At 39.6% G+C, this 14,309-nt stretch overlaps 1 protein-coding gene across 1 annotated transcript in view; it reads left to right on the forward strand.

Moving 5' to 3' along the window:
* Window positions 1-14,309, forward strand: part of LOC113503945 (F-actin-monooxygenase Mical) — a 101,283-nt gene that overhangs the window by 76,288 nt on the left and 10,686 nt on the right. The window contains exons 13-21 of the mRNA XM_026886090.1: window positions 1,297-1,363; window positions 1,928-3,219; window positions 4,771-5,037; window positions 5,432-5,563; window positions 6,399-6,482; window positions 6,906-7,060; window positions 7,593-7,811; window positions 10,782-10,942; window positions 11,824-11,953. Coding sequence (XP_026741891.1) covers window positions 1,297-1,363; window positions 1,928-3,219; window positions 4,771-5,037; window positions 5,432-5,563; window positions 6,399-6,482; window positions 6,906-7,060; window positions 7,593-7,811; window positions 10,782-10,942; window positions 11,824-11,953 — 2,507 coding nt within the window. The remainder of the gene's footprint in view (window positions 1-1,296; window positions 1,364-1,927; window positions 3,220-4,770; window positions 5,038-5,431; window positions 5,564-6,398; window positions 6,483-6,905; window positions 7,061-7,592; window positions 7,812-10,781; window positions 10,943-11,823; window positions 11,954-14,309) is intronic.

The raw sequence follows: 14,309 nt of genomic DNA on the forward strand, positions 1-14,309 counted from the left end.
TGTTGTTGCGGAAACGAGATGCCGAAACTCTGTGTATTGTTGTCTCTTTTCCACAACTGCCTTAATATTACTTTATTTGGTTGTGATAGTCTCTTAGTGTTTACTGTCGTATTGATGTAGAGAATGATAAATACATTTCTACCCTACCTACCTCATTGCGACTAAATAAATCCGGGGTAAACATTGTCTTGTTGTTTTTAAAATAAGAAACTTTGGTAACATATGATTGCTTTAAATAAAATGTGTTCGTTTTTTTTACATTTTTATTTTATTGTTTTTTACTGTTAATATTACCGATTAACCATAATGCATTACACGTTAAACTTTACATGGTGTATATGGATTTTAATTGAGGTTAAAAAACATATCTGATACCTATTTTTGAGGACTTAGGACTGTGCGATGTAATATTGTATTTATAAAGTCGAATTTATGGGCACATGCAGCAAGGTCTTTGTCAAGCTGTGGGATATAATATCTGAGAAGAAAAGGCTAGTTTATCAAACAATATACCAAGGCCTGTGCTTATGACTAAGACAGAAGGACAGTGGGATACACTACCTATAGTTATTGACAGCTGTCCACATAACAGCCTTATATTAAAACACACACAGTATGTATGAAAACCTCTGTCGGATATTTGAAGGGCATATAAACGACTTGCCATACGCGGAATAAATATACTGAAAACAATCTTGTTCTTCATATAACAGCAAAATATTTTTCTTAGCTCAGTGTTAACGATAAAGAGGATTCCCTTTATTAGCAAAAATCATTTTTTTTTTTGGAAATCCTTTTCATTCTAATACATGTTTAAAGGCACGTTAAATTGTGGGCCCCGGCTGTTATTCCTACATCTTTGACAGTCGTTACAGGTAGTCAGAAGCTTGAAAAATCTGACAGCCAGTCTGAGCAAGGGGTATTGTGTTGCCCAGGTAACTGGGAAGGAGGTCAGATAGGCAGTCGCTCTTTGTAAAACACTGGTACTTAGCTGAAACCGGTTGGACTGGTAGCCGACCCCAACATAGTTGGGAAAAGGCTAGGCCAATAATGACATGATCATTTTCTGTATTTGTGAAAATTTCTTTTTATCCAATAAATAATCATTTTACTCTACACTACAACCCTTTAATTCATCTGACAGAGTTTTTCAACACATACCGTACTATTACAACCACAAAAACATTTAAACAACATAGACCCACTCGACTCAGTGCCCAACAGTTAGTCATCCAATAAGGTGGTTCCCGTTGCATTCCCGATGTCACTATATAATGTATCGCTGTATGTTATTAGATCAAACAGAGCATGCAGAAAGAGAAACACGTTCGGAACATTGAACATCCCGTTTCTGTGTATGCGAGTAAGTATTGCTATATTTATTTTATATTTTAATTTACATAGAGAGATTAACTTTGTATGTATGCGTATGTGTATGCATGTGTGTGTGTGTGTGTGTGTGTGTGTGGTGTGTGTGTGTGTGTGTGTGTGTGTGTGTGTGTGTGTGTTGATCTCGATGGCTTGAAATTGCAGTAGTGGACGAATATCAGGGTGATGATGATGATGATGATGATGTGTCTGTGTTTGTGAGTTAGTATTGCTTAAACAATTTTTTTCAAAATTTTCTTGTCAGTTTTGAATGACGATTTGAGGTGATTGTACGAGTAATTGTTTTGAATGGAAGACTAGTTTCTTTGATTTTTTTTTTAATATTTTTTGTGCTTGTAAACAATATTTAAAAATAACCATGTCTAAGGTTGGTCTGAAAAAGATTGTGTATATGTTTGTTTTTACTTACTATCAAAGAATATTTGTATTGATTTTGTTTTTTTTTTTATTAGACGAAACCGGCAGGTGCTTACGATAATTTGAATTCTGAATATTTTAAACTAAATATTCCACTCTAACTGTGTATTTGTGTTTCCAGTTGCGGTCGACGCCGACAAATCCCACTCGAGCTACAGAAAGAAACGTCGCTCGGTGCGTCCCACACAAGTAAGTAACGACCCCGCCGAGTACATACGCAAAAAGATCGGGAAACTAGACCTTAACGACATCACACAGCTGGCCCGCCTCATAGACGGGCACGACAGCGTCCACGACACCGACAGACAGGCGGACAAACAGAAAGACTTGCAGGAACAGATCCTAGCTTTACTCGACCCTGAAGAGTCCCCCGACCCTACGCAGCTACGACAGTCCTTAGCCCAACTGCTACAAGGTACTACGAAGGTCAAAGTCAAGGAGCCGAATAAGTTAGCGCATTACTTCCAAGAGGATAAACCCAAGCCGGTGAAACCTCCGCGAAGGTTGAAAGGTCTCGACGCGAGCTCCATAAGGGTACCGGACTTCTCAGATATCTTTGATGACTCCGATACAGACGCGACCGTTGTCAAAGTCGAGAACAAAAAGTCCTTCAGCAGGTCACCGTCTATAGACAGTGCGAAGAAACCGAATCACTTCAGATCCTCGTCTATTGAAAGCGGCAAAAAGTTCACTCGGTCGTCAGAAAGCCCACTACCACAGAAAGGTAGACGATTATCGGAAGTAGCCGACAGTCACCGATTAAGAAACTCATACAGTCCCGAAATCAACGTACCCTACAAACGGTCCAACTCCATAGGTGCGAGCGAGATAGCAAACACTAAACGTATAGCCCAACTATTCGAGGGACACAAACGGAGACACACGCCCAGCCCCGAATCGAGGACGAAACGATCAAGTTCCGTCACCAATCCAGAGATGGCGTTACGTTTGCAACGGATGACGGAAATCATCGAAGGAAAACGCCGAGACACCCCGAGCCCGGACAGGACCAAGAGAGAAGTCCTAGGAAACCTAGACATGGCTGGACGAAGACAAAGAGTCGTCGAACTAATCAAACAAGGCCAAGGACTCGGCCAAGATCAATTGAAACTCCCCGAAGTGCCGCAAAGAAGGAACAGCGACGAGATGTCCTTCAAAATGCAACGCGTATCGGATATAATGCAGCGAAAATCAGCCGAATCGAAACGACCTAAAACAGGCAGAAGGAAAGCTGCCCGAGAGATAATGAAACAGCGCTTCGAGAAGAGTCTTCAGATGTTAGCGGCCGAACCTCGTCTCGACTTCGCGCCGTCAGCCGACCTCGAGAACGACTACGGGCTGCAGCAGTACCGCGCCAGCGCCCCGCAGTTCGGGGAGCGAGTCAAGAAGCTCGAGAAGAAACTCCAGCACTATGTGAGAGCAACGCGTTTGTGTCGCATGGAATGTTACCGTTTGATAATCAGTGGTACAGTTCACAGGGTGGAGCTGTTGAGAGATGGACTTGGATAGGGGTTTCTTGGTCTAAGTTCAGTACTAGTGTAGTTGAATTTCGTAGTAATGAATTAGTAAGGAACTAAAGATAATGCCAGATAAAGATGATGGAATCATTTAATCTGTAAATCGGACGTCATCACTTTTGAATGTAATTTTTTAGCGCTCGCTGGAGTTGACATTATTCTTTACTGGCTGTTGCTTCTCCCATTTACTATAGTTGATTCACTTCGTTGCGGTTTCCAAGAGTAACTCTTTTAGCCGACAGTTTAATTAATTCCGGCTAGTCTCATTAAAAACAGGATACCCGATAAAAGTCGGGTATGTGGGGTAAATAAAATTTGCTATAGAAAAATGTCGCTACATATAAATTACTGTACTTAGCTATGGGGTTGCCGTGACATAAAATAAAAATAGTGACGTGAAATAAAAGAATCTGAATTTTCTCTCTAGAATTCTCTTTATTGGTATTTAAATTCTCCACATCACATCATACCAATATTTAGGTCACTATATAAATATTTTTTATTTCCCCATCAAGAACATCTTAGTCCACTCTCAATAGCTCTCGACCCTGTAACGAGGCACGCACGTTTTAAAACCCAACAACGGAGACGATGGATTAAACGTTAAACAAATAACTGCGTGGAGTGACAGTTAAACAGATGTGTGTGCATGGAAAGCAATTATTGTTCTAGCGTTTGCAAACGTAATGAAACTTGTCGAGCATTCGATAAACGAAATTAGGTTGCCGTGGTCAACTTGATCACGGCAACCAATTTACTTCGGACCTACGAAAACGTTTTAAAGTCATATTATTGCAGATGTGGGACAGAGATGCCGCTCTACGTGTATTGACTGTCTCGCTTTCGCATCTGTTATAATATTACTTTTAGACGCAGTCGCAGGCTTTGCTTTACAATAATTCCATTGAAACAGACTTATCTTATGTTCAATACTTGTGCAAACTCTAGTGTAATATTTAAAAGTACTTTCAATTGAATAAGCTTTTTATAAATTTGTGCTAATCAATAGTGAACTCAATTGAAACTGCTATAAGAGTTAAATTAACTTACCCACTTGTGTTTTAAGTGTACACGTGTTCGAACTAACATTGGCGTGATTTTTTTTGTACTAATTTGTACCCGACTGCGGAGAAAAGGAAGGGTTATGCTTTTGATGGCGTATGTATTGATGTTTCTTCCAACGTTTTGCCTGAACTACTAGGCTGATTATTAATGAGGTGACAATCTTTCACTGCACCAGCTATAAGGCCGAATTGTATTCAAAATTGACTGTTTTTTCTGAATTATTCAATCAAAACGCCATCATGCTGTTCATGCCATGCCATCATGTGGCAGAACATGAGTTGATAATACTTATTCTAAGACTTTGCTTGTACCATGTTTTTACAAAATACAATATCTTTAATCTTTAAAAACGCAGATCTCATATCTTGTATCTAATTACTAGGAGGAGGGGCGTATAGTCGGCGGGGGCGGTCGCACGGCGGGGGGCGGGGCTCGCGTCGCCCGATTGGCCGCCGAACTCAGCGGAACCACCTCCAACTCCCCAACGCCGCGACCTTCGTCCAAACCGAAGGACCTCATGCGATCAGTAGGCAAGATAGAGCGAGACGACTGGAATATGAAGGAGATAGAACGAAAGATCATGGAGAACAGGCTCGGTAGGCCCGAGCCGAAGACTGCCGAACGAGTGCCGAAGTGGGATAGAGAACAGGTTGGTTATAAGATTTTTCTTTTCCTAGAGATAATGGCAATAAGAATTTATTGCCCAAAAATTCGCTTAGCGTAGCATTCAATTCAGTCATCTGCTAGCCTGAGATAACGTATTTGCAAGTGAATGGTTGCTTGAATCAAGTTTTCAACTTAAAGGAATATAGGTGCCGGTTTTGTATTTTTTTTCTTAGAATAGTTTACCCAACATCAATTGATTTTTGGTGGACCGCTTTCCCAATTTCTGCTCAAGTTAGCCCATTGTTCAAACATGATGGTAAATCCAATCATTCCAATAATTTTACAACATCTAAAAATAAGGAACCAAACATCGATTAACAAAATTTTGATAATCATCTCCTAAAAGTGACACACGCTTATATTTTTTCTTCCAACAGTTCTTGGGTCGCCAACGCAAGCTGAAGGAGGGCGAGGGCAACGAGGAGAAGTGGGTCGAGATCGACGAGACTCTGCACAAACTCGACCAGAAACTCAAGGACTCCGGCAGACCCGACCAGGGAACTAAGAAGGTAAGCTTTATGGATATAAGGAACATACATAAAGCTCAAGTAGATCTGGACGCTTTAGAAAAAACATTGTTAGAGCGAATTAGATGAACGTCTTTCGAAAACGATTCTTATTGTTTGGTTCAAGACGATAGCGTCAATTCGTGCATTGGCATAAGTTGAAAGATGCTGGTGTAGTTGAAACGCTCCTCAATCTTAATTTGGTACGAAAGAACAATTTCAAAACCGAATTGAAAATCCAAAATAGAGCCAAAATACTTTTGGAGTGTTTTCTTTTTTAGACTAGTCCCGCAGAAAAGAATTTAATTCTTGTTTCGCAAGGAGTTGAACAAATATTTAAGTCACATGTACTTAGACTCCAAGACATAGAAACAAGCGTTCGTTGATCACACAAATGCTTGTCCTACTATTGAATCCATGCATTGAGATATTATTAACATTCCTGTTATTTTATTATTTTATTTATTTATGCTAAAACGGATTAAAAATTACGTTAACACGTAATGAGATAAAAAAAAAACTATTACTAGCTGACCCGTCAAACGCTGTTTTGCCTTACTAGTTTCTAAATAAATTCTAGTGCAGACAAATAATGAGTGAATGTGAATTATAAAAAAAAAAACAAATTTCGTCAGAAAAAAAATACATTTTATTGTGAGCAACCCTTATCACTAAGGGGTATGAAAAATAGATGTTAGTCGATTCTCAGACCTACTGAATACGCAGATAAAATTTGATAGAAATCGGTAAAGCCGTTTCGGAGGAGTACGGTAACTAACATCGTGACACGGGAATTTTAAGTATACATTAACAAGTATTTATGTTTCTTTATTCACAGGTTGCGAACCTTGCTACAAAGTTCGTGAAAACCGAACCGGTGGCCGAACAGTCCAAGGTGGTGCCCAAAGAGACCAAGGAGGAGGTATGGTCATAGTTAAATTATATTCTGAATATTAAACTTGAATATTTAATTCATTTATTTTAAAGAGGAAAAAGCTAAAGTTCGTAAGTTTTTCTACTGAATGTGTTATTGAAACCGATTATAAATATGATTCAGGGTACCATCCTAATAAGCTAAATATTCTTAATAGCTAAATCGGTTGGGTGGCAAGTCAATTTGCAGTTGCTTCCAATTTATTTGAAAGATTTCACCCATAATCAAATTTTTAACCCTAACAAGCGTTTCTTTACCTCGATCTTTTTTATTTTAGAAGCTTTTGTCAAGCAATCATAGTTCTGACGGATGGACAGCGAAGCCTCAGCCCAATAACAGATGTCGTTGTAGTTGTTTGTAGTCAAATTTCTCTATATCAGCACCTAATACATGATACAACTGTATCTACAGTCTAAGAAGAGTTGGCGCGGTCCCGCCTTCACGGGCATGCAGTGCGCGGCGTGCGGTACTCGCGTGTTCGCGGCTGAGGGGGTCACAGCCGACGGCCTGCATCTGCACAGGGCCTGCTTCCGATGCGCCGTCTGCAAGACTGTGCTGCGGCCTGGGTGAGTGAGACGAGTGTATGGTAGCTAGCCTGCTCTAGCAGGCTGAGCAGTTATGTGTTGCGTAGGATTTTGAAAGCTTATGTGATTGTGATGGGCTGGTAGCCGTGGAAAAGTTGACAGTGGCAACCTGTACAGTTTTGCACGTGATGGGGTCAATTGGTATTTTACTGTTCCTAAATTTCTCAAGTATGTGGTGAAATGAAAAATACATAATTATTCTGACGGTCTATTTAGTGGTTTTAGTCAGATACCTACACTTTTATTAACATTCTAAAGTTGGTTAAAAAACAATTTCGTTTTAAAACAACGTTTTTTTGTGCGATGACGTCAGATAGAAGGGTATGGAAGTAGGAAGTTGTGTATAATCCATACTAATATAATGAGTGCGAAAGTGTCTCTGTCTGTGTATCTGTATCGCTTTCACGCCAAAATTACTGAAACAAACAGACAAATTTGTTACACTTATACTCTAGAGCCTGACCAAGAATATAGACTAAGAGAAATAAGCAAAACTTGTTTTATATATTTACAGCAACTACACAATGGAACGCTACGGCAGTCGTCTAGTGTGCCTCCGTCACTCGGGCGTGAGCGCGTCTGTGACGGACGCGGGTCACGTCCCGCCCGCCGCGCCCACGCCCGAGAGGATCAGCATCGAGCTGTCCGACAGCGGCGCCAGGGAGATCGACGAGGACGAGTGGACCGACAGGAACTGCCTCGCCTCGGAGACCAGCGGGGCCGGCGGACTCAGGTGAGGAATGAATGGTACAAGGAGGATTTGTAAAGGGAAAACCAGTTTAGTTGGACACTTGTTGAAGTTGAATGGTGAATCGAGGATTTTTAAATGAAAACCGGTTTAGTTTTAACCTTTTGAAATTCCTCGCCTCGAAGACCAGCGGGGCTGGTGGACTCAGGTGAGGAATGAATGGTACTAGGAGGATTTGTAAAGGGAAAACCAATTTAGTTGGACACTTGTTGAAGTTTACAACGCTTTCCACCCTTTAACCATCAACTGGTTAAAGGGTGGACCGATAGGAACTGCCTCGCCTCGGAGACCAATTTAGCGGCGTTTTACAGTTTTTTTTTTCTGTTGGTAATCTGCTGATAGTCTAAACAATTTTACAAGTGCCTTGTTTTACTCAAATTAAAAAAAGATTACATCTGAGATGATACATACAAAAGCAAGACTTACAAATTTTACACTTATTTAAAACAACTTTCGTGAGGTCTATTAATGTCGCTCATATCCGGAATTCCATAGATAAATTTACTAATATTTATGTACGTTTATCAGTTGTCTAGTACTCATAACATAAGCTTTGCTTAGTTTGAGACTAGATGGCGTTGTGTGAAAATTGCAATCTTTTATTATATATTTGTTACTGGATATTCGTACAGTGAATTCAACTCATATTTGCGCGGTTCGTTGTGTGTGGGTGCCCTTGTGAACACACACACACGTGTCACACAAATTGAAGCATCCATAGTATACGGTTGCTGTCTATCGCACGCACACATAGCGCCGCGCGCACAGATGAGTTGAACTATCTGTAATATGCCTTGTTAGGAATATTTCACTCCCTGCTTTCGATAATTTCTCACTATATATCTCACTACACTCTTATATATGTATGTGTTTTATATGATTATGTTGCACGCCGTTTCTTATAATATGTGTATTCCCCTCTATGTTTGCTGTCTCGGAAGAGGGTATATGCGTTTCAGGTAAGATGATTTGTATGTGCGCGTTTGTTTGTTTGTATGATGCTTGTTGTATGTGGGTATATCGTTTTAATTATTTAAAAGAACCAGCCCGTCTAGACGAAATTAATTTCTACAGTTGTTAACTTTCATAAATAAAGCTCATCAAATTCAAATCCAAACGTTTTTATTTCAAACTAGCTGTTGCCCGCGACTTCGTCCACGCGGTTAGCATTTTCCCCGTCTTTTCCACATTTTCCATTATACCTTCGCTCCTATTAGTCGCAGCGTGATGTTATATAGCCTATAACTTTCCTTGATAAATGGTCTATTCAACACAAAAATAATTTTTCAAATCGAACCAGTACTTCCTGAGATTAGCGCGTTCAAACAAACTCTTCAGCTTTATATATTAGTATAGATAGATAGGCCGTTTTCCAAGCACTTTCAAAACGTTACAATATTGATTCTAAAATTTCATTCTTATGCGGAAGAACCGGCAAGAAACTCGATAAATTACTCTTTTAGTATATATTTAGTAAATATTATAAATAAAAAATATTTTTTATATTTTTATAATAACTATCGTGAGACTGATTCATTATTAAATCGAACGAGTTCGACTCGCAATCCCGCCGCGTCTGCTTATGATTAAGGACTCCGGTTGGGTCCGAAACTAGTCGGGCTACCCCGATAAATACGCGTGAGTAAACCGTTACATCATTTAATAATATTTTTTATAGTTTCGATAAATCACGTGATTTTGATCAGAAATCCTAATGAATTAAGTGGGTGTTAACGATTGTAGAAATGTTACTTGGATAGCAAGGCAGTATTTTTCGGTTGTAGGTTAAAAATATTGAAAACACTTGATACGATAATATTTTTTCATGATAGTGATTAATTTGATCCGACCTTACCGTTTCCGAAACAAATTATAATTTTTTGTTCGCCTCTCTTGACACTGTCCACATACTAATACTAAAACTGCTAAAACGAAGCTAACAATATCTTAATTATGTATATTTTTCTGAAGTCCATATAGGTACTTAATATACAAGATACGCTCAAAAAACACAACTCTTCCATGCAATCAAGTAAAACCTACATTTGCCTTGTCAGCTAATATACACGGTGATTTTTTAGTCGTCTTACAAAAGCAGCCCAGTTCATGTATCCGACGTAAAATACCCCTAGGCGCGATTATTTTTTTTTTATCATCAACTAAGATAATAAGTACGAAGAAAAATGAAACAAGAAAAATCTGAAATATACTCTTAAAAATGATAAAAATGCCGCCGCCCGCGCCCCTCACCATTGTTACAAGGCTCGGACCGCGCTCGCAACAGAGCTGTGTTTTGAATTGCTTCACAATATTGAATAAAAATTGTATTTTAAATTTAGTCAAATCTCATAAATACTTATTTTTTTTATCATGAACGTGTTCTAGTCATTGGATACATGAACTGGGCTGCTTTTGTAAGACGACTAAAAAATCACGGTGTATATTCTTTATAGCCTTCGTTACATCCCACTTCTAGACAAATTTCTTCTTTCAGACCATTCTTATCTAATTTCATATAATTGGCCTGTTTGTCTAGTGGTTAGTGACCCTGACTATACCGAAGGTCGTGGGTTCGATTCCCATCCAGGATCAATGTTTGTGTGAAGAGTATGATCATTTCTTCAAATACATAAGTATGTTTATCATTTGTCTAGTACTCGTAATACAAGCTTTGCTTAGTTTGAGACTAGATGGCGTTGTGTGGAAGTGGTGTAATATTATTATTTGTATTTCTATTCTGTCACGGGATAACTTCATGGAATAGACCTGATCTTTTTTAAAGGCGTTCACGGGGATACAGGTCCAACATGCACAGGTCTTGTTGAGAAATTTAATATTATCTGTACCCCGTATATTCGACTAGATCTTCACACCAACTTCTCTATTGAATATTTAGCTTTAAAAACATCTATATCTGAATCTATAGCTCAAAACATATCTTCATATATCCCTCAGCGACGAAGACGAGTCTAGTTCGGACGAGTACCGCGACGCGGCGGACAGCGACAACGAGGCGGCGGCCTCGCCCCCGCCGCCCCCCTCCGCCCCGCGCCCGCACCACTCCGACCTCTACTTCTCGGACGACTCGTTCGGATACGACGACTATTCCGACGATGGTGAGACGATTTACCTACTTTTTTATTTTTGGTTAGGTGGGTTGGTAAGTGCTCATGGACACCCTCGGGGGAGGAAATGGGTAGTGTAAGACTCTTAATGACTAAACCTGCACCGCCGTGCTATGTCATCAGCGTTTTTGTGTCGGTAAATGGCAATGCGTTGCAATCCTTCATACCGAGACGATTTGCCTACTTTATTTTTTGTTGTACTGACACATGATGGTAATTGCCACTATCGTAAGCCAGGATCTAAGATATAAAAGTCTGATATTAACCGCTTTCTACCGCAAGGAGTTGCAGCTCTCCGTATGACGGGAATTGCGAGTATTGTAAGTCAGGATCTACGATGAACCAACGAAAACTAGATAGATACTTTTAGTTCGACCTGTACTTCACATGACGGTAACTGTAACTCCCTATGCGTGTTCAATTGCTATGCATTGCCGCTCACTGACTAAATGCGGGGATTTACTATCGGTTTCCTCCCGCAAGGAGTTGGGTGTCAAAGAGAATTCACCTGCTTTACAAAAAAAATTAACAGTGTATCCTTGTCACAAAGATACCTAGACAAATGCTGGTCCTGCGCGGGGATCGAACCCGCTACACATCACGCTCTATAGATTTGTCGTGGTGACCTCTGCTACCACCCACTGACCACTTTGCTATCCGTGCAGTCGTTTACTAATTCACACATGCATACACTTCACTACAGAAAATTGACGTAAAACGTTCTTCATATGATGAGATAGTAAGAGTTGGAAGATTTAATTTCGTTACAAGAAATAATTAGAGCACATTGCAATTAGGAACTCAACCGACTTACATAATGTGTAACCATTGGAACGACCTAGGACCTTGTTAAGAATGGCCACATGTTCCAGGTAACGAGTCATCGGGCAACGAGTCTTGCTCGCGCATGCGGGCGGCGCGCGAGGCCCGCCGCCGCGAGGTGCCGGCGGACGCGCGCCCGCCCACCGACAGCAGCGAGGTACCGCGCTGCGCCGTCGCCTAGCGCCAACTAGCGCCGCCTAGTAGGGAGGTGCGGAACTACGCGCCCGCCGCCCCAAGACAACCTCCGCATAACTACACCATTAAACACGATAACACGATACTATTCTCGTTTGCTGTGTAGTTTTGATACAATCGTTTAGCTCGCGACTAAGCTATAACTGCTTAAGTGATTCGGTCATAGATTAAGCTAAGATTGACGCGGTTGGTCCGTAGATGAAATGAAATGCAATCTAATTTTGCAAATAGGAGTGAATCGATCACAGGTTGAGCTACGATTGACGCGGTTGGTCCGTAGATTTATTCTGCAAATAGGATATTTTATCACTTCTACATGACATGTCTTTTTTTGAGATCGCTGGAGCCGACCTATCCTATCTGACTACACTACCCTGTGAAGAAATGTCGAAACAAACTCAGTAGATTCGTGACCATTATCTTTGTCATAACGAGTTCATCCGGAACTTTTTTCGGAAAGCAAGGGAAGGAAGGAATTTTGAGTCCCGCCTGTTATTCATTAAATCTTGACAATCGTTACAGGTAGTCAGAAGCTTAAAAGTATGACAACCAGTCTAACTAAGGGGTATAGTGTTGCCCACGTAACTGGTTTGAGGAGGTCCGATAGGCAGTCGCTCCTTGTTAAACACTGGTACTTAGCTGAATCCGGTTAGACTGGAAGCCGACCCCAACATAGTTGGGAAAAGGCTAGGCCGATGTTGTTTTTTCATACTGTATTACCGTATTAGGATGTAGTTCTAGATTGTAGAATAGTCTTGGATGAATACGGTGAGACTGAAACTGCTCTAATGAAGTTCAATTTATACAATTATTATTTGTAGGTTGTCTACAGGTATGTGAATTCATTTCAAATGCTAATGATTGATCAGATCCAGTTTGGAAACTTATTCACCTAAACTGAAACTTATCTTTTCAATTCTATTTTGTTGTAAGGGATGACGAATTAGTGACTGAATCATCTACATAATTACGTCATTGGTTTAAGTACTGTAAAAAAGGTTTATAGTCTACGTGTACCTTTTTATATAAATATTAAAACGATTTTGAAATACATCTCATATTTATAAAAAAACTCTATGAAACGAGAAGAGTTTTTTTTTCAATATTTTTTACTTTAACTTGTTGTGCTTCACAGTACTAAAGAGAGAAAGCTTTATTTGAATAGCACTATCTCTTTCATACCAAATTAATGATGACTTACAGAACAATTATCAAACTAGAGTATATTACAATTATGAAGAATATACACCAAGTTTGCTAAATAAGTCTCTTATGGATGTATACAAGAACGACATAGTGAAATGTCGATAGTCATGCTGTCTTTGTCATCAACAAGTGGAATGTAGAGACAGAGAGACATTTTCGAAAGACACTTGGCTAAGTGTGACTTGCATACGAATGTTGAAAACTTTATTTTTTACTTTTTTATCGAGCAGTTTCTACCAATTTCAGTACACTAATGATAAATGAGTGCTATTAGTGTTACAGCAACTTCATTCTTAAAAATTCTACACTAATTCTAGATTGCTAGATAAGATTGCTATAATCTAGACCTACAAGTCTAGATTATAGCAACTTTGCTGTTGAAAAATCTCCAACGAGTCTGGTACATTACAAAAATGACTCCTAACAGTTTTCTTTTTTCTATCAAAGAATGTACGCGAAGTTCGATACAACGAACATTTGACTTCTATTATTTTTTTTCTATGAAAAATGTACGCGAACATAGAATTCCTAACAAGTATCTCTCGCTAATGTAACCGCAGCATCGGATCTGTAGGCGCATGTGTCATATCATTACGCTAAGTAACAGGGGCGGCGGCAGAGGCGCGGTAAGAGTGTACGTTGTCCACACTAACTTCCGTCTAAGACTTACTGTTTTATTTCACTTTTCAGTGATAACAATATATATTTTTTATACAGCGTCAGATACTTATTATATTTTATATATATTATACAGGGTGTCCCAAAACTCAACGATAATCTGAGACCGGATGAAAGGCCAAGTGATAACAGATCAGGAAAAAAAAACCATATCACTCAGTTCAGCGATAAGAGACATTTAAAAAGTTGAAATTCGACATCCCTCGTCGCATTTTTAAGTCCTGTGATCACCAATGTGACAATTTCGCTGTGAGTATTTTAATTCCGGGATCTTCATTAACGATTCTATTATTCGAAACTATAAATTAATGCAATAATTTTTTTTTTTTTTTTTTTTGCAAAAAATAGAAACAGGTTTTTTTCCCCTGATCTGTTATCACTTGGCCTTTCATCCGGTCTCAGATTATCGTTGAGTTTTGGGACACCCTGTATATCACAGCTTTGCATGGAGAAGAAC

Source organism: Trichoplusia ni, chromosome 20 (assembly GCF_003590095.1).
Source record: "Trichoplusia ni isolate ovarian cell line Hi5 chromosome 20, tn1, whole genome shotgun sequence".
Lineage (NCBI taxonomy): Eukaryota > Metazoa > Arthropoda > Insecta > Lepidoptera > Noctuidae > Trichoplusia > Trichoplusia ni.